General features: G+C 41.0%; 1 protein-coding gene across 1 annotated transcript in view; it reads left to right on the top strand.

Moving 5' to 3' along the window:
- LOC128754265 (neuronal membrane glycoprotein M6-a-like) overlaps window positions 1–16013 on the top strand; it is a 30845-nt gene extending 14832 nt beyond the window's left edge. Inside the window, exons 5-7 of the mRNA XM_053856762.1 lie at window positions 10641–10717; window positions 10812–10877; window positions 12784–16013. Of these exons, the coding sequence (XP_053712737.1) occupies window positions 10641–10717; window positions 10812–10877; window positions 12784–12936 (296 nt within the window). The 3' untranslated portion in view covers window positions 12937–16013. The remainder of the gene's footprint in view (window positions 1–10640; window positions 10718–10811; window positions 10878–12783) is intronic.
- Window positions 16014–21298: the final 5285 nt, after the last annotated feature.

A 21298-nucleotide genomic window follows, 5' to 3' on the forward strand; every position in this document is an offset into this window, starting at 1 on the left:
TCATCAAGTTTGTGGATGATATAACTGTGCTGGGTCACATCAGAAACAATTGTCAATTGACCAGCCTGGATAAGTGGTGCAGTGACAACAACCCGACCCTGAACGTCAAGAAGTACAAAGGAGATTATTGTTGACTGGCACAACGGCTCGACCCCCTTAACATCAATGGTGCTACTGTAGAGAAAGTGAGCAGCGTTCTGCGTTGCATGCGCCTGCACCGTGTCCTGCCACAAAGGGTTACAGCGAGTAATAAGAGCAGCTGGGAGGATCACAGGTGTCTCTCTCCCCTCCCTCCAGGACATTTGCCACACTCGTATCACGCGGAAAGCTGTTAGCATTGCAGGTGACCCCACTCACTCATCCAACTTCTATTTCAATCTGCTGGCATCGGGGAAGTGACAGAGAAGCCTCCGGACCAGGACCAGTTGACTGAAGGACAGCTTCATTCATCAAGCTGTGAGGATGCTGAACTCTCTCCCTACCCTGCCCTCCCTGTAAAACAAGGATACTTCTGCTAGATTGAGGACACTGTTGCCACAATAAGGACACTGCTGCTCATTTTCTGGTATTTATAATTGCACTAATTGTTTTATTCACGTTCAAAGATTCTCTATTCACACTATGCACACTACGGACAGAGAAAGTGTTTCAAATCCCATGTACAACCTCTATATGGTTTTTGACAATCAAGCTGACTTTGACTTTGGTGAAAGAGCCAACTCACAAACAGAATCATGGAGTACTGCAAGCAATCGGCGGGATACGCATGGAGACTAAACAGCTGTCTGTAAAGTCATTCGACTGCATCAACTGCAAGAGTGAAGAGATCCACCAACAAAGACACACTATGTGATTTGAAACATATATTCATAGACGTGGACAAAGGATGGCTTGGGAGTATTCATGGTGCATGCTTCTTTGCAAATTCCCTAATAAATGTGGGTTCAAAAGAGTTCAGCTCTGGAGAAACAGCCAGTGGATGAGGAGAAACTAGATAATCCAAAGACTCCTGACAAAATACCTGGATCATCCTATGATGATGTTTTAGTCCTTCCAATTTTTATGACTAATATTCACTGCATTTTGAATGCAGCATCCAACAACAGCCATCACAAGTTAAAAAAGGTATATTTGATGTAAATCTAAGTTGATTTTCAACTTCGCACCTTCATTTTTGCTTATTTTATTTAATTACATTTTAGACTATCTCTTGCCAATACAAACATTTCCTGTTTTGCTTTACATCACTGGCTATAACAATTTTTGATTCTTATGTACTGTGACCAGTATTTGATGGCATGAGACTATTTAACAAAGACACTGACATTACATTCAAATTTGTTATACAGATTAAATTTAAAGCAACAGCAAGCAAATATTAACATGAAAAGACATAAAACACAAAATTACCCTTTCAAGGTCTCATGGATCTGGATGTCAGCTTGGTTGTACTGCACGATGGCCTGTCTGCATGTAAAATTTCTGCTGCTGCTGTGTGAAATGTGGGTCAGTTGCTGACAGGTGTTGAACTGAAATTCAGTGGGCAATGAAAAAGAGTGTGCTGGAACTAGACCTTGGACTTCTGTGGAGCTCTGTGGAAACATAGGTGGACAAAGGAGCACATGTCTGCATTGGATCAGATCAGTGATCAACACATGATGTGAGTTAGTTAGTTCACTCTCTCACATCTGGTGATCTTAATTAACGTGTCATACGTGTGTGTAAAACACAGCTGCAAAATGATTTGTGATTTGTTACAGAGCGATTTGTGACATTCACAGCACTGTCAGTAAGGTAGAGGGCAGTACAATACCTTCAAATTCTTGACAACAAAAAAAAACTTTTGAGGAATTTTAGCAATCAGTAATATACCTCCAACTTGTGTCAATTACACATCGACAAATTAACAGAATTAAGCACCTTAAAAGATGCTTAAACATTACAAAGTCTGATCGTTCTTTGAAGATATTCAAACCTGTGTCGTGTTAGTGACTTTGTGAAGATATCTGCTGTCATATCCACTGCTGGACAATACTGGACTTGTATTTGTCCATTCTGCACACATTCACAGATGAAGCCAATATCGGTTGAACATGTTCCCTGTTGTTGAACGACCGTCGTCCAGATCTCCAGCCCAATCGGCATCTGAAAATCCAATCAAAGTTCCTGACCCTGACCTCTCATGCTTGAGGGCGAGATTCACAGTACCCTAAGTATCAAAGAATCCTTTTCACGGCCGTCAAATGTGCAGCATTTGGATTTGCGTTGTACTATGATACCGCACTCACTGCTTGTGCTATGTCTGGTCGCGTGGGTCTGGCAGCACACAGCAGACTGCCTACAATAGACTGATAAGTACTCGGATTCACTGATTTACTGACGTCACCATCTTTTTTTCAACTTCACATTTGCATCTGCAGGTGTCAAAATGGGATTTGCATTGTTCATTCCATAGTGGAAAATAGTTTCAATTTAATGCTTCTGATTTGCTTCTGAGAAGTATACTGTTGTTTACTTTGAGTTGTACAATAGAGATGCCCAGAATATAGGACTCTTGTATTGCTTCTTTAGTACTTCTTTCAGCTCATCCATGCTTTCCTTCAATTCTGTGATCAAAATTAGATCATCGACACCGCTAGTATCTCCAGCTCCTGTCAAGATCTTCAAACACATATGGAACTGAAGTGTGCTGTATAAAGCCAATGTCCTTCATGAATGCTGTGAAAGCCTTGCTCCAGCAGCGAAGAGATTGCTTCAGTCCATATATTGACTTATTCAGTTTACACACTAGATCAGGCGTCCCCAAACTTCTTCCTGAGAGGGCCACATAACTTTTCCCTTCTGTGATCGGGGGCCGGGATCAGTTTGTAACAGAAAAAGTGTGATGATTGCACTGAGTGCCTAAATATAAAAATTTACTGTTTTCCAGAAAGCACAATCAAATAATCCTTTCTGGATTTTTCACAGAACAAGTAAATAAATAATAACATTATTAATAAAAAATAACCCTCTCTGGGTTCTTCACAGAAAAACAGTCCATGGAACATACACTTTCTGTTGTGCCGTGCATAATCTTAATAGGCCAGAGCAGAATATCTTACTTGAATAACTCATATGAGCAGTCAAAGTTCTTATCTTCCTTCCTTATAATCCTTTTGTTGGTTCCAGTAGGCTTGTAAACATTGTTGTTTGCAGTTCTCTCTCTCTCATCAACTACCCAGTGAAAACCACAAAGCAACTGAACTGTACAGCACCTACACAGTACAACCAGTACCACCACCAGTATGGTTGTGGAGAGGGATTTTATCCCAGTAGATTTTATTCAAGATTCAAGATTCAAGAGGTTTATTCGTCACACATACAGTTATATGGAGTACAACGCATGGTGAAATTTTTTATGTCCCTGCATCCAATAAAAAAAAGAAATGTGCACACAAAATGCACACTATAATAATAAATACAATTTATAAAACAGCAATATAAAAACAACAGTGCAAAGTTTTAAACTTTAAAAGTTTTATTATGACTATATTTGTTTATACCCAGAATGACTCATTTAAGTCAGAAATGTGAACTTACCTTTGTATGTGCATCAGTGTGAACTGTGGGCCTGCATCTGGCTGGTGAGAAGTTGAATGTCAAGTTCCATTCTCGTCACTGCCAGTCTCAAATACTGATACAGATGTTCATCTGTCAATCTTGATCTCATTTGAGTTTTCAGCAGTTTCATGCGTGAAAAGGTTTGCTCGCAGATATACATGTTGCCATTCTGGGTCGATCAGCTCTGGCACCGTTTTGGAAATGAAGAAATGCGTTAATTTCAGGTAGCAGCTCGTAAAAAAACACCTCAAAACTCTGTGCATCTGTCCGCAGATTTCAGTTCAGACAGGAATTCGTGGGACCTGTGTTTAAGTCCCTTTGCTCTGATGAAGTTTATGCATGACACCACAACCTTCATGACAGAATCTGCATAATTCACCAGTGCTTGCTGGTGAATTAGGCAGTGGACATCTCCCGGTCCGTGCATCCTATTTGACCCCGAGACATGCCCACCATGCTAGGTGCCAGTTGTGATGCTGGCCAGCTTTGACCAGTTCAGGTCCAACTCTTCTATGGTTTGGTACACTTTGCCAAAAACATCCTCCCCCGTCGTAGTCCCTTTGAGACTTTGGACGTCTGCCAGCTCCTCGCACATCTTAAGGTTTGCACTAACTAGCTGCGCGGTGTCCTGCACGTCCATGCTCTCATCCAGTGCAAATGAAAAAAAAAATCTCTCAAATTCTTTCGTCTTCTGCTGCTGCTGGGCATATAAATTACCCCAGATTTCTTCAATGCACCTGGTGATTGTACTCGCTGATAGACCCGTGGCATTATTGTCTTAGGACACACCTTCCCCCGCAACAGCATTCATGCATTTCTTGACAAACTCTCCATCAGTGAAAGGTTTACTGCTGCTTGCTATCAGTTGAGCAAACCGGAAGCTGGCCCAAACAGATGACTGGTTCAGCTGAGCTAACAGTCCACTTTTTAGCTTTGAGAGTTTGTCTGCTCACATTTGCCCTTGCAAGCTATTATACCTGTCTTTGTGACGAGATTCATAGTGTCGCCGCAGATTGTAGTCTTTGAATACCGCCACCGCCTCTTGACAGACAGCCTTTTCTTTGCGTTGAACAAAAAAAATAATCGTTTGTCCACTGAAGGTTAAATGCCCTGCATTCTGAATCCATTTTTCTCTTACCTAATCTTTTTGCCATTATTCCGTTCTCTCTTTGAGAGGGGCAGGTTTAGGATTTTTTTTCTGTGGGTTGCCAGACCGCCGGACCAAATGTGGAGGCCATAGTTGCCGCTAGACGTTCTTGTCCTTGTTTAACGTACGCCTGTGGTTGCTCCAGGTATATTTCCTCTCCCAGGTGCCCATTTAGGAATACAGTTACAACATCCATCGGATGTACATGTAAGCTGTTTTGGACAGCAAATGCCAACAATGTATGAACTGTGTTGAACCGTACCACAGGTGAAAAAGTTTCATCATCGTCAGTACCATACATCTGCGAGTAGCCTTTAGCAACAAGCCTGCACTTGTGTCTATCAACTCGTACATCATTGTAATGCTAGTTTTTGAACACCCACCTTGATCCTACAGCCTTTCGATCCTTCGGTAAATCCACCAAGTCCCATGTCATGTTTTCCAGCAATGACTCATTCCAAGTCAGCTGCTTCCTGCCACCTCTCAGCATTAGGAGTCACCAATGCTTCTTTCAATGTGTTGGCTCTGTGACACAACACATATTAGCATAATGATCAGCGGTGACCAGGTCAGCAAACTCATCATAAGCATATCGCTTTGGAGGCTTTCTGACTCTGCCTGTTTCTCTGGCAGGTGTGCTGACAGTGATTTCGTCAGCCGATGTTCTTTCATCTGTGTGGATGGTGACTTGATTCTCTGAACAATTTCCATCCTGACTTTCCTGTTTCCATCCAAAGTGTGTGGGGTACAGTCATCTCAAGGTGGATATCATGAGCCTTCAAGTATTCTTGAAATTCCCTCGATGTGTATTCCCCTCCATTATCTGTTCTCAATCTTGTGACTCTCTGGCCACACTCATTTGAGAAGGTCTTCTCAAACTCTTTGAATTTGCACGGGACTTCACTCTTCTGTTTCAGGAAGTATACCTTGCAGCATCTTGAATAGTCATCAATTGAAGTCACAAAATATTTTGCACCACCTATGCCTTCTGTCTGCATGGGACCACAGACATCAGTATAAACCAGCTGTAGCTTACATTTGGATCGAATGTGTCCCACTAGCTTTCACTGAGGGTAGCACAAGAAACTGATATACTTCAAGATGTCCTTTGTGACAAGTCATATGCTTAGATGCTCCAGAGTCAATCAACCACTCTGTCTGTTGTGACATCTCCTCCAAGTTTGTCTCTTGAGCTACAAAAGTGCTCTCAGATGAGTCATCATCTTCACACATCATGCTTTTGGCCTTGTGGGTTTTCATTTTCTTTTGTCTGCTTGGACAGTCACGTTTTATATGGCCTTCTTTCCCACATTTGTAACATCTGAATGAGCTGGGTCTGTCAGTTACAAGTGCCTTTAAATGAGATTGCACATCTCTATGGACCTGCGTTGACATTGCTGATGCCCCACCAGATGCAGCACCATCATCAGCTTGTTCCTTTATCAATGCTCGCTGAACAACCTAGTGTTAAATTGTCCATCTTTGTCTATAATACAGTGACAAATGGAGCATCGGTTGATAGTAAACCTCCCAGGAGTTTTATAATCTGATGTTACTCCTCAGTAACATCACCTATAGCTCCAAACTGGTCAGTCAGTTCCTTCCTTCACTTCAAATGATCATTTAAATTTCCACCTTCCTTTATTTCACATCTGAAGTATTTTTTTCTTCAGGAACAGTTTATTTGCAGTATCTCTCTCAAAATGTCCCTTCATCGTGTTCCACGCCTCTCTTGGGGTCTGACTGCATGTTATCAGGTACTACTGGGGAGCACTGACATTCAGCAACAAGACAAAAAACGCTTTTTCTCTCCGTCAGTCAAATTCTGTTCGTGCGTGAGGCTTAGCATCTGCTGCTAGTACCGCACCGTATTGTGTAAATAAAAAAAACAAGTAAATCAACTTTTTTCTTCAGTGACACTTTAGGCCCATAACCTGTTGTTTTATTTATTTTTGAGTTAAAAAAGACACACATAGAGGGCAGGACAACACCTTCAAATTATTCTATGTTAAATTACTCTTTACAACAAATATGACCAGTGTCTGTCGCTGTTAATCAGCGACAACGCAGGAAAACACAGTTTCAGGAGGTGTCGACTTAACTCATTTTCAGGTGGAGGAGAACTTTCATGTCAATGTCTCGAAAGATCCCAAATCTTGAGTTACTTCTTCACAGAGAAGCAGCCTATTCACTTGACCTGCCTGTAGCAATATGACAATTTATTCATATGAGTGAGGATGCTTGACGAAAATGAAGCCACACTTCATTTACATAACGTTTGGGAGATAAATACACAATGACACAACATCACACAATTAGGACTGCAACCAACGATTATTCATTCAAGTATTCGTTCAGTTAATCTATGAATCAGATTTTAAACTAAAATAAAAGGCATTAGTTCCCAAACTTGTATTTATAATACAATAAAAATAGTACAAGCAAACCACTTCACGGACTTCACTTTGTTTATGAAAATTGCATAATTAAGTGGTGATGACCAAATGGACCAGTGCATAATTCAGTATATTTCATATCTTCCAGACATACAGACACTTTCTAAGTGTACAGAAAGATGACTTTTGTTTCAGGTGATGTGAGCTGTCAGAACAATTAATCATTTAGAGAGACAGTGAGAGAAATACAAATCACAAAGCACAATTTTATTTCATTATGTTTTAGTTTAGATTTAGTTTCATTTGATAGAGCCATGCGTCTGTCCATGAGCTGAGAGGTGTCACACTGATCAGGGATGTGGAGTAAATCGGCCTTCGCTATTGGCTAATCCACATCAAGGCAATGGCCTCGGCCTGAGACTTCCATTGATTGGCCCCGTTCAGGAAGGCACGGCCTGCTGTGTATAACACTCCTCGTCTTACCCTGCTTGACCCCTTTTGGAACTCAGCCACTAATGACAGGCCTGCTGGGCTGCCAGTTAGAGGGTTCTGCACATATTCATAGAACTGCGGTTACTATAGGTAACCAGGATTTCTATGTCATATGTGTTTCGCTATTAGTAAAAAACCACAGTTAAGGCCGTAGGGATTAGTTTCCTCCAAGCACGGCCTAAGGACCAGGAACCTTAGGAACCAGGTGATTGACGTCCTACCGGCTCGGCCGAGGTCGAAGATGCACCTCTGGAAAGGACAGTATGAGCAACTAAGGTGGCCACCATGTACCTCAACTAGGCTTGAGTGAAGATCGATGCAGATGACCAGGACGCTGCATGGCATATGTCCTCCATGGAAGCTCCACCAAACAGCGCCACTGAAGAGGAGCTAGCCCTTGGGGAGTGTGCTCTGAGGCCCTCTGGAACTTCAGCTCCTTTGGCCTCATACGCCATCTTGGTTCCTTACAGGAGGCCTGATCTCCTGATCGGGTAAGAAACGATCTAGTGTCCCACCGAGATGGCTGCGAACACATTCAGTGTAGCCGTCCTTTAGCCAGCAACTCCTAGAGGCAGGAAAGCATACCAGAGGCAGGACAACTGGATGGTGTGAGATCTCTAGATCCACACCAATCTGCGAAGATGCGCCTGGTAGCATTGGTATTGTCCTTGGACACGAACATGTCCACCACCGGAGTCCCGAATCACTGCCAGATCGCGTCTGTTACCTCTGGTGCGAGGCCCCCATTCATCCACGAGAGCGCCCCCTCTAGATATTCTGTCCGCTCTCATGGACAGGAGACACTACAGCTGTAGAGTTGTTTGACCTCACCATCACATGATGTCCGTTTAGCCATGGTGCAAAGTGAAGAAGTACATTCTCCACCACCAACAACACCAGCAGATTGATGTGAAGTGTGGGACTGGACCACAGTCCTCCCATGCGGTCCTCGTCTAGGGCACCGGCCCAGCCCTGGAGGCATGTATCCATAAATACATGCACGTATCACTGGGCGCAAGCCATAGGGCCCCCGGCCCTAAGGTGCGCTCTGGAGTCCCAGAAACTCACGTCCTGGCGAGCTTGGCATAGTCATTTGTTCCTCTCCCAGACCAGGTGGCGACAATGGCGTGCAAAACAGCTCTAAACGGTAACTGGTTGAACTGGAAGTGGTCTCCCCGTACCGCGAACCTCTGTGACACGGGAGGATGGGGATGTGGAAGTAGGCATCGAAGTCTCAGGCCGGGGTCAGTGCCTCGATGTGGATTATGCTGTTAGAGGGCAAAGCACATATGACGTAGAATCATTATTATGATGATTTACAAGCAAAATCAACTGCATGAGAACAGCTGCTAGAGCTCTCTTGATGATATATAAATCATGCGCTGTGCTCCGGTAACATCTACCTCAAAACAGGAGCCAGACATCTCTGTGGGATTTCCTGCCACTGATGGCTTATGGCGCAGTCTTTCAGAACATGATCAATGTGCATGAACAAGACATTTCTGCTGTAAATTGAAAGCCACCATTCACGATTATGCTTTTTTGACCCTTTGGTTACTTATATTTATAACTTCCTTCAATAGGCCCTAATCACAATTGTGCTCTATCATTCAGTTTGGAAAATATGCACATGCTGGCGTCATTGTGACTTGAGAGCAGATTAATCCTGCAGGACAGCACGTCAGGTGACTCTAGCACTGACGGCGTGCTGTGTGAGCTTATGCCATCCTTGGCATAGTTTGTGATATCATGGAGATTCACACCAGTCACATGATTTGTTTTTCAGTTGAATTCGTTTAATTTCCTCTTAAAACCAACACCCAGATTGTGATTGAGCAGGTTTTCATCGTGCTGTGCGGACCACCATCAGTCCAGAAGTATCTACAAGTAACATCCGACTTATGACATGGATCGGTTCCGACTAACCAGTCATAAGTCAGATTTGACGTAAGTCGAATACGATTCAAAATAGCCGACGCGAAGGTTATAGGTACTACTGCAGTGGTAGATTGATGTGTGAGAGTAAAATGCTGCTATGTGCTGCGGTGCCTGCAGACATAAGTCAAGCAGGTCATAAGTCAGACGATTTAACAGTTTGAAGAATAAGAACAAAAAAAAAAAAAAAAGCAGAACAAAATCAATTTTAATACATTTGGGATATTAGTCACAAAAACTGCTGCTTTAATCACTGGTTAGTATTTTGGTGTGTTTTTGGATGAAAATGATCAATATATCAGATGCATACAGACACTCTGAAAGTTGATAATTTTGATACAAACTGTTGCATTCTAACTGTCTGAAATATTTTATTTTATTATTGCTGAAGTTACAACATACTCAAGATTGATGATCTTACATGGAAAGTGTGTGATAAAATGAAAAGCAACTGAAACACACTCTCTTGAATCTGACCTGTTGGGTCCAGGAACAACCTATCTTTCACACCCACAACAAAGTGCATTCTTGTTATGTCAATCCAAACTGCTGACGTGGAACATTTTGTGTTGTGCGAATTTTGTGTTCAATGTCTTTTCACTTTGACTCATCAGATCCGCATGGTTAAGTTTCACTCAACGGATTCATCAAGGCTCTGATTTAGAAGGATTCCACTGGTCTTTTTAGAAGGGTCCCACACGTGAACGCACAATTCAGTCAAGTCTGGTGGTCCTGAGAACTGCCTGGGAGGCAAAAAAGAAGTTATGCTAGAAGGTTGAGGTGCTGTCTGCATATATGGCACATTTCCACAGCAGTGTGCTGACCAAGGTGCTTTACAAAGAGACCTGATTTCAGAGGCAACTGCCATCCTGACTCCTGTAATCAAAGATAAGCAGAGGAGAACACAGGAAAGTGTCACAAAACACATGCAGAATGTGTCAACTCTTGGACGATGTTATGACGAACAAATGTGTCTGTAAAATCCATTAAAGGTGTGCAATGGAATAATAATAATTGTACCATTTGATTTTGGCTCCTGCTTCACCTGCTCCTTGCGTGACTCTCTCCAGGCGCTGTGACCTTCACTGAGGAGAAAAAGGTGTGTACAGGATCCGAGAAGTTCTTCAAGATGTGTGAATCCAATGAGGTGAGTCTCAGCAGGTTTATCATTATATGTCAGCTATTTTTTTCTCTCCAAAAAAGAGCCACATGGTCATGTGATGTTTTTTTGTGTGTTGCAGTTGGACCTGACCTTCCATCTGTTTGTGTGCGCTCTAGCTGGAGCCGGAGCAGCTGTGATCGCCATGGTGAGATGCATTGCATCACTGCCAAAAATAAGAGTCAGCCTCATTGTTAAAATGGGTTAATGACAAAAAAAATCTTTTATAGTAGAAACAAGTCAGTAGAAACAACATATACTGTATATTTTGCTGCAGTTGGTCAGGTCTAGGTTCAGCAACATTATGTGCTCAAAGAATGAGGTCAGCTGACTACCTGAATATACTGAATGACCAGGTTATTCCATCAATGGATTTTTTCTTCCCTGATGGCATGGGCATATTCCAAGATGACAATGCCAGGATACATTGGGCTCAAATTGTGAAAGACTGGTTCGGGGAGATTGAGCCATCATTTTCACACATGGGTTGGCCACCACAGAGTCCAGACCTGAACCCCATTGGGAATCTTTGGGATGTGCTGGAGAAGGCTTTGCGCAGCTGTCAGACTCTACCATCATCAATGCAAGATCTTGGTGAAAAATTAATGCAACACTGGATGGAAATAAATCTTGTGACATTGCAGAAGCTTATCGAAACAATTCCAGAATGTTGTACTTGTTCCTCTGCATGAATGCCTTAGTAGAATTGGAGCTGTGTTTAGAGTCGTTGTCTTGTAGAAGTATCCAGCAACTTCAACTTTGTCACTGATTCTTGAACATTGTTCGTAAGTATCTGCTGATACTGACCGGAATCCATGAGACCTTCAACTTTAAGATTGCCAGTACCTGCACTGGCCACACAGTGACACCATCTTCAGCAAAATCATGTTGTAGGTCTTTGGAGCTGGTCTGTGGGTTGAGTTTGACTGAACAGTCACCATCCTTCGCCTCTGCTTATCTGAGATCTTTCTTGGCCTGCCACTCCAGGCCTTAACTAGAACTGTGCCTGTGCTCTTCCATTTCCTCACTATGTTTCTCACAGTGGAAACTGACAGCTGAAATCTCTGAGACAGCTTTTTGTATCCTTCCCCTAAACCATGATGTTGAACAATCTTTGTTTTCAGGTCATTTGACAGTTGTTTTGAGGCTCCCATGTTGCCACTCTTCAGAGAAGATGCAAAGAGGAGAACAACTTGCAACTGGCCACCTTAAATACCCTTTCTCATGATTGGCTTCACCTGTGTATGTAGGTCAAGGGTCACTGAGCTCACCAAACAAATTTTGTGTTCCAATAATTAAACGTTAAACTTCATTAAACTTTTCCATACTATATATATATATATATGGTGCAAAATTACAACTGGAAAGGCATTTAGGCTGACTTGTAGTATGTAGACCAGAGGAGGAAATGGGCCTTAAAAATGGATGTAAATTGCAAGTGTTCGGTCCATTCATTTCACTTCAGCATATGAAGCAGTCACATATCTGAGGTGGTTTTATGACAAAAAGAGCTGGTTTGATCCGAGACTGTCCACCGCCACAGACGTCTTCTGCAGAGTCCAACGCATCTGTGATGTGTGGGCTGACACATTTAATATTAAAATTTATATTTTAGAGGCACATTATTCATGATAAATGAACCCACACATTGTAGGTTGTTGTTAAATATTTAGAAAAGCTGTTTTCTAAATATTGATCTCACAATCAATCAGTCAATCAAATGGACAGCAATGCTTAGTGCTTCAGGACCTGAGTTTCTCTTAGCTCACATCTCACTCGACCTCGTGACCACGTAATCCGTTTGTATGTAAGTTTATATTACAAACTTGAATGTAGCCACCTTTGTGATTTCACACAAAAATGTATGTATGGTTCCATCATTTGATTCAGTAATATACCAAATTTGTTCATTTTGAAAAATGTGGCTTCTTGTGGCAACTATTCTTATATATATATATATATATATATATATATATATATATATATATATATATATATATATATATTGTAACTGTAACTAACTTGTAACCTATAACTGCCAACTCTCCTTTCAGGTTCACTTTCTGATGGCTCTGGCTGCTAACTGGGGCTACCTGAAGGACGCCAGCCGGATGCAAAAATACGAAGACATAAAGTCAAAGGAGGAGCAGGAGCTGCATGACATCCACTCCACTCGCTCCAAAGAACGCCTCAATGCTTACACATAAACACTCTTCACACGAAACAACACACACTTCACTTGTCGGACACACAGAAGACACAAACACACAAACTTACATACACCGCCTGACATAAGCACAAGGATAGCCGAGGCATACTCACTGACATCTATACCATAGACATAAGCGGGCAGAGACAGAAATGAGGAAAACCGATACCGATATCGCACAGTTGTCAGCTAAGGAGCGTTCACTCAGGTGTGCCAGGCTAACAGTTATTTTTATCTGTTGAAAAAATTGACTCATTGGTGTAATGACCCTCTTTTCGGAGGTTTCGATATTTATCACAGATCACTTTATTTTAATGGCAGATGTTAAAGCTCCAAGGAAAGTTAATGGTAATCATGTGCATGACGGAACCAGGACAACCAAAGGTCAACCAAAAACTCTGATGATGATCACAAAGGACATTTGTTATCGTGCAACCAGCTTGCACTATTGAACAATTGTTTGCATAAACCGTTAGCTAGGCAAACAAGAGCTAACCATCTTTAGCAGGCAATAGCAGTGTCTTTGTTTCCCACAGGAGTCACTGCCTTCACTATCCCTCGTTCCCATACCTCGTTCCACCCTGTTAAGTTTACACACATCACACACACACACACACACACACATCCTAACAACAATAATAATAACAATGAAAAAACACACAAAAAAACAAAAACACTTCTTCACACTGCAATCCACCCGCATCGATGTGACTGAATGGTCAGTGTTGTGCAGGCAGTGTTGTATGGTGGTGTCATGCTGTGTCGTGTTGTTTCACCACTTTGTGATGGTTGGTACTGTGAAGAATTATGGTCCCAGAGGAAGTTCGTACATACAAATGGGTGCAAACGTGTAGCTTTGCTAACTTCTCCTCTCCACCCGTCCTTCTGTCCTCCTCAGTTTGGTGCCTAGTTGGAATAACTGTGACATCAACTGTGCATGCCACTCTGGCAGGATATGGGAGTCCAAATACCATTAAATTACAGTAATTGGACGAGCAAAATATTGCCATGTGAAATCGTCCATCGTGTACACTGGCATATGTGAGTCTTTCGACATTCTGAATAATTCATTGGTGTTTTTTTCAACTGGCTGTGATGGAAGCTAATGAAACAAGGCTGCGGAGTATCTTTCTCTTCACCCTACTCATTTGTTGGACTGTATGGATTTCCCTCAGATACTGCAGTCTTTTAAAAATGTTTTTTTCTCATTGTATTGTTCATGTATAATTTTAGCATCAGCGGTCTCTTGTATGATGGGATGGGGGGTTATCACTTTTGGAAACACACAAGCATACACTTGCACATACTTTTCATCTATTAGTTATTTACCTCATGTGACCAGATTGAATTGTGAAGTGATCGTACGTGATGGTTGGGGAACTGTGAATGGTGAAAGCTGCAGAGTTGGTGAATCCTGAAAGTTACTTTGAAGGGCCACAAAAATGTTTACATCTTTTGGTTGTCTTTCTTGTGGAGTGATGGTGCAATGCTGTCAAATCAGCACAACCTTCCACTATAATAGGCCAGTTTAAACATTTCATGTAGATGATCAGTGTTGTTTTTTTTTTTTTTAATTTTTTTCAAATGCTTTTATATACTGCAGTAAACTTTTACTAAACCTTTTAGATGGTTGATCAATTGGCCTCAGCTTTGATATATAAAGGCATATAAATGTCATCATTGCAATAAACATGATACTGTGAGGAAAAAACAATACTCTATTTTTAACATATTCTAAGAACGCTAGCTCAATAAAGCTGTTAATGAAGAAATCTGGGACTCAAACTGTCACAGGTGTTGAACATCTCTTTTTGGCTTGACCGCAGAAACTGACAGGGGCCTGCTGTGTTGCTCTAGAGCAAAGTCACTCTCTATCAGCCAGTAGAGATCATGAAGAGATGATGATGTTGATGATCATTTTGGAAAATCAGGTACAAATGAAGAATGCTGAGGACTTGTTAGCTCACAAATTCTCTCTCGCTCTCTCTTTCACACACACACACAAGTACACACACATCATAAACATACCCAGTATCATCACTCTGAGCCATACTTCCTTTCACCAATTACATTCCACTATTTTATTAACTTTTAATCTATGAAACTTTTAAATGTGAAATCATTAATATAAAGAAAAAAAAAACAGGTTTTCTTTTCTTATTTTGTGGCCAGTGAACACTGTACCTATATCTGCTCTGTACAAAGATATACATATACTGTATGTTAAATGGGTGAGGAGAGCAGCCCATGGTTAATGTGAACCAGAGTCCGGTGGAACCACACGTCTCATGCTCTGTTGCAGAAATATCAGACGGACAACACTGACCATGAAATGACCATGGTCGCTGGACAGCTCTTCAATAAGCTCCTAAAACACTGTAGTGTCATCTCAGTGGCTCTGAAACATGGACGTGAATTCTTCCAGACTCTGGTTGAGGGGCTTGGCTGTCTATAGTCAGTATTTTAAGGTTCTAGTTATTAAGTAATGACAGTATTCTATCATTTCATTGCCTGACAATGGATGTCACGTCAGTGTTTAAACCTCTGATAAAAAAGAAAGAAAAACAGTTTGTGCACTCAATGACAATTGTGAGCTCTCTCTTTCTCTTATTTTTGGTGTGTAAGTGCATTGATCTCCATGGTGGCTGAATCTGTGTATAATCTCGCAACATTGATTATAAACTGAAACAACATTGATGAAAATTACTGAATTCATATTAAGAAAATGAAATCTCGTACTAGAACTTAAAAAAAAGACTAGTTGTTGTTTGTGGCATGGTTATGCATTCAATGCTCATCCTTCAAAAGATGAAAAAAACACAAAAAAATATATATTTTCCACTGGCACTGTTCTGCTGTTTATGTTTTGTTCATCACTTTTGTGTGCAGTATTGCTCTTCCTGTTGCTTATAATGTTGCTACGCTGGCATGTTTGCTCAGTTGTCTACCACCAGTTTGACAAATTCACAAGTAAGAAATCTGATTAACCATCTTTGGCATACAAGTGCATGAATCTAAAATGATTTGATCAAAGTGTTCTTTATTGTTTATCCTAATAAAACAGATTTGCAGATATGGTGTATTACTTTCGCCTCCCCTACTCCTGCACCCATCACTGCTCACATCCTCTTCCATGTGCCCTCTCTGAGTTCACCAAGTTAAGCCCAAAGTTTCACAAAACGAAGGATGATACAAATACATTGTACTGGGCGACAAATGTCTGACTTGTGAGACCTGGTCTGACCAATTGAGCTTGGTAATGTTTCAGTGAGGTGAGGCTATTTGCCATGGTATTTGAACATCATTCACCACATTAGAGTGGGGCACATATAATTATCCTGAGAGAGGATGTGGAGATCAAGATTATACAGGAAGAGGATCTGAGTTACTTACTTCTGTAACTGCTGGTTTCTTTGTTTCAAGTAACACTCCCTGTGAATCTACTGAGTCCTGCTTGTTTGTCCACTTGCTGACCAAGGCTGAACATGACTCCACAACTCTTGCAACATGTCATCACTCATTACAGATCTGTACTAAGTTAGTAAAAAAGACGGAGTTTGGATGATGCAGAATCTTGCCATCTGGTCATTTGGCATGTTACTTAAAGACAATATGTGCCAGAATAGAACTGCAATATAAGAGCAGGTTTCCAAAAAGCAAAACATGGCATGTCTCAGACCTGGACATTCCATCTGGTCAGCCAGTTTGGACTTTAGAAGGACTTTTGGCTCTTTTGTTACCCTGTAGTGTTATTGACATTTTCTATCAAGTATCAGGTTTTAATCTTGACACCGTTTTGTACATATGTGTCCCAACAGATTGGACATACAGTGGCTTTTTATTTGTAAAAACATTAACTTGCTTGCATATATAAATAAAATGAACTACACTTGTGTACATGTTAATAATGACCATTGTGTGTTCTTTTTTGTTTATCAGACTTGAATCAGCTCTCTGAACTGAGGGTAGTGTGTCACCTTCTATAAATTCAGAGTTGTGCCACAAATTACAAAAATGACTCCTCCAGCTATTGTATAAATTAATATTTTACCATGAAAACATCTTTAAAATCAACCCGTGTACTGCAAAAAACTCAGAGAAAATGCTACCTATTCTTGCGTTACTTGAATCACAGGTTGCCCTGTTGAGCAAGCACAATCCTTGTCCCATCAACATACGGAGGAAAGGAGCCAGCCAACCATGCAATCAGTCCCTCTTTGAGATCCTTGTGCTGACACAAGCTCTTATTTTCAATCGATGTGGATGGGATGGTTGGACTTGTAGTGGACAGGCTTGAATGGATGGCCAACCTTTGTTTTGACAGATTGACAGACCTGCGAATGATAAAACTACATTATTGGTAACCATACATTTCTTGCTGTCGTGGTTCTACCACCGCATCACATTCTCTTTGAAATGATGACCCATTGCACCAGAGATTTGGCCTACCTGTCTGTCCAGATAAATTGAATTCACTGCCTGAGTACTGAATCACAACAACCCCATTGAGTCAAAAAGTTTTGATTAAAGTTGGTGAAAATCTGCTTTAACGAGGACTAGATACATCTTCAGGACAAAAAAATCCACCGCATGATCAACAGTTTGGGTTCAGGAGTGGGAGATCGATCGCTATGGGCTGACTGACAATAACACAAAACACACACAAAAAAGAGCCAACACAGATTTATACACAGCTGCACATGAACCATGAATAAAAGTGTTCGTTCTAGGAAAATGCTGTTCAGCAGTCTTGGACACCTGAAATAGGTAAATTCGATCGTATGACTAATATATCTTGTGATTATCTTGAGACTTGCATTTCTTCAGTATCACCCCCTGATGGCGATATTAGACATTGTATTTGATGCTTTCTATCTACCTGCTGCAGGATAAAAATAAACATCAATTTAATTGACATTACTGTCGACATTTACTGTTGAGATCACTCGCCGAATGAGCCAATGCTGAAGAGACAATCCAAAAAGGTGGAAGAACAAGTGAACGAAGTGTCAGGACACGTCCTGTGTTTCTATATCATGAGAGTGTGGGCGCAATCGGCAGCTGCACCCTGTCAGTACAGGATCCGGGAATGCTACAATATCGGTTCTGGCAATGGGTGGGAGCGCCAAGCGATGACATCAGTACCACTATGACTCCAGTAGGACAAAAAAAGTCTGGAGTTTATGAAGCGGTAAAAGTTGGTTCAAACAAAGAACCATTGGACAAGGAAGCACTAGGGAGAGCTATGGTCGCGATCCTTCATGTTGGATAGTCCAAGACAGAGTCGCCAGTTGAATGTCCTGGCAAATACTCACATTCTTATATTGTGGCATCCATCAAGTAAGTTAGCATACTGTACACATGCTGTTGGGCAGGACTAGAACTTATGAGCCAAGTAAGTAGTTCTGTGGTTGGTTACAGTTTTTGATGCAGATATACTTGCAATAATCAAACGGTTTTGTGTCATTCTGTCACACTAGTGTCACACTAGACCAGGGGCAACCTTTAACACTCAAAGAGCTATTTTGATCCGGTTTCCACGGAAAACACTAGGAGTACTTTTTGACATGTTTCAGAAAATCAAATTTTATTTATTAAATAAACACATTTTGAACTGTTACAAAAAAAATAAAATGACAGAGTTGAAGGTCAAATGAATTAAAAAAATGCATTTAAAAATTCAATGGAAAAAAAATAATATGTCACTGAAGAATGAAAATAAATATTGGCAAAATAACTGCCTGAATATATATTTTACCTGGTTAATGGGACTTCTGCTCCTGAACCCAATAGGACTTCTGCTCCTGAACCTCTGCGAACAGCTTCTGCAAATCAGGTCTGTAGGAAGTCACTTTCATCTGAACGCAGGTCTGCCGTCTGTGAGGTGTGAGCAGTGTTTGTTTTTAACATAGTTCATGGCGGATAATAGCTGTTCACATGCGTTTGTTGATCGGAAGATCAACAGGACTCCAATTTCATATTCTTCATGTTTTTGTCGGTGTTGGGGATGGCATTCTATGTTTCAAACACAGGTTTGTCCGAAGATTCAGCTTCCTGAACTGAGTGAACACGACCTGCTCTATGATGTCAAGAGAGGGAGGGGGAGGGGATGGCTTGTCAGTGACTGTGTTCGTCTTTGCAGTTCATCCATGCAGTTCATCCATCTTATTACTGAGTGAGCTGACATTAAAAAGGAATATCCCGGGATGTAGCGTGTATGAAAGAGAGTGAGCACACCTGCACGTTTCCCTTTCCTCCTCAAGCTCTTCCATCCAGCCAAAAGGTGGACTAACTATGAAACACCAAAAATGCAGGTAATAAGTGAGATGGAGTAATAGCCCTGTTATTCATCAACTTATTCAATGTGTAAGAACATGCAGATGCACCATCAAAACATAAAAACAAGCAAAATAACACACGATAATTCCAGGCCAGTCTCCGTTGGCGGCATCAAAAATCATCAAAATCGGAGATCAGAGTAATGTGATCTCTACCTCATCCAGTGACGAACGGAACTGACAGTGATTTGAATCTTTTGCCATTATTTTATTGACAATCTGAATGACAACATTCATTACCTCTGTGAATTCAGGGGGAAGCTTTCTATCCAGGGACTTCTGCAGTACTGCCACTAAGCTCCTGTGGGCTCCACTCATACTCAGTGCCCCATCAGTAGCCAGATGTCCTCCGCCATGTCTGGCATTTTAGTCGTATCAGCTCCACCATTTCTTCCTGTGGTCAGTTCATATATTGGCAGACAAGCACCATTTGTTCAATGTCACTTTTGTCTTTTGGAATCATCACAGACCATCCAGTATGCTGCGGCTAGATTGATGTTTTTAATTTGCTGTTTTGTGATATTTTTATGGTTATGTCTTTGACAGTCTTCGCAGACAGAGGCATCTCTCTCTGATTTTCTGCACAATTTCAGTCTTGTTTTTGAAGTCTGGGAATAGGTGTTGTGAAAAAATAATGAATGCCTCTTTCATATCTTCTCCGTCTGTGAACGGCTTCCCATGTCTGACTATTTCCAGACTTGCATTGGTAGATGAATTTGCAGTCTTTGCAGACTTCACTTTTTCAATTGATTTTTTGTCAGATCAGTGTTTCCATATCAGTTCCAAAACAGCTTTTTTCTCCCTCATGTTTCAGCTTTTATATATATATATATATATATATATATATATATATATATATATATATATATATATATATATATATATTTTTTTTTTATTATTATTATTTTTTTTTTTTTTTTTCGAGATCACAATAATGTTTACATCTACAATTACAATACAAAACAAACGAAAATATAAATAAAAAAATAAATAAAAAATCTGCAGTTTTGCTGTTGCTGGCCTTTTTGCGCATGCCAGCTGTCAAATCTGGCTGCTGAAACGTTATTCATCACAGAAATTGCACAAGGTCTGAAGAGAGAAGTAAAACATTTTCACTTAATAAGAAGCCATGATGTTTGTTTTTGAGACAAATACTGTGGCGAACCGGACTCCCTATGGTTCAAAGGATTATGGGAGTGTAGTTTGATGTGAGAAAATAGTCAGGTTGATTGGTGATTGGGAGATTGTGTGTTGCCTGTCTCATTATTGTTTCAGATGTTCCTGAAGCACATTGCCGTTCCCCTTTCTGTTGTGTAGTTAGTTAGTCACCATACGTTTGTTGTCTTTGTGTGGGAATGACATGTGCATTGTGGCGACTTATGTGATGGAGTAAACTTATTGCATTCACATGCTTGTTGTCTCGCGGCTGATCAACTTGTACACCAACGAGATATGCATCCAGTGGACCCTTATCATTTATTTCCCCGTATGTGGCTTGCCGGCCCCTGCACTAGCTGCTAGTCAGGTGAAGAAATACGGTGTTTGTGTCAAATAACTGACTGAAAACTGTTGCATTCAAGTGCACTTGAAAATAGAAAATTGAGAAAAAAAGTAACAGTGTAATCAGTGAAAGAAACTTATTTCTTGTTCATTTTAGTTCCAACCCTGCATTGACCTGTCCACGATGTATTCCTGCCTCTAGCTCAATGACCACTGGGAAAGGCTGCAGAACCCTGAACAGGTGGTGATTTCCTGAAGCAGTTTGTATTTAAGTTCCATGACCAGCGGTCACAGAATGCAGTGGCCTCAAGTGGACAGTCTCACAAAAAACGGATTCATGATCATTACAAATCAATATGACAAAGAATAAATATTTGAAAAAAAAGGGGAAATTGCAAAACGTTCTCTGATATGCAGGGCCTTCAATACTGTAATGTCACTTCAATGACATGATGTAACAGAGTCAGTTTACTTATTGTATGTAAAGATTCTATATACATGTATAGGATATATTAAATTTTC

The sequence above is a fragment of the Synchiropus splendidus genome, chromosome 2 (genome assembly GCF_027744825.2).
Source record: "Synchiropus splendidus isolate RoL2022-P1 chromosome 2, RoL_Sspl_1.0, whole genome shotgun sequence".
NCBI lineage: Eukaryota > Metazoa > Chordata > Actinopteri > Syngnathiformes > Callionymidae > Synchiropus > Synchiropus splendidus.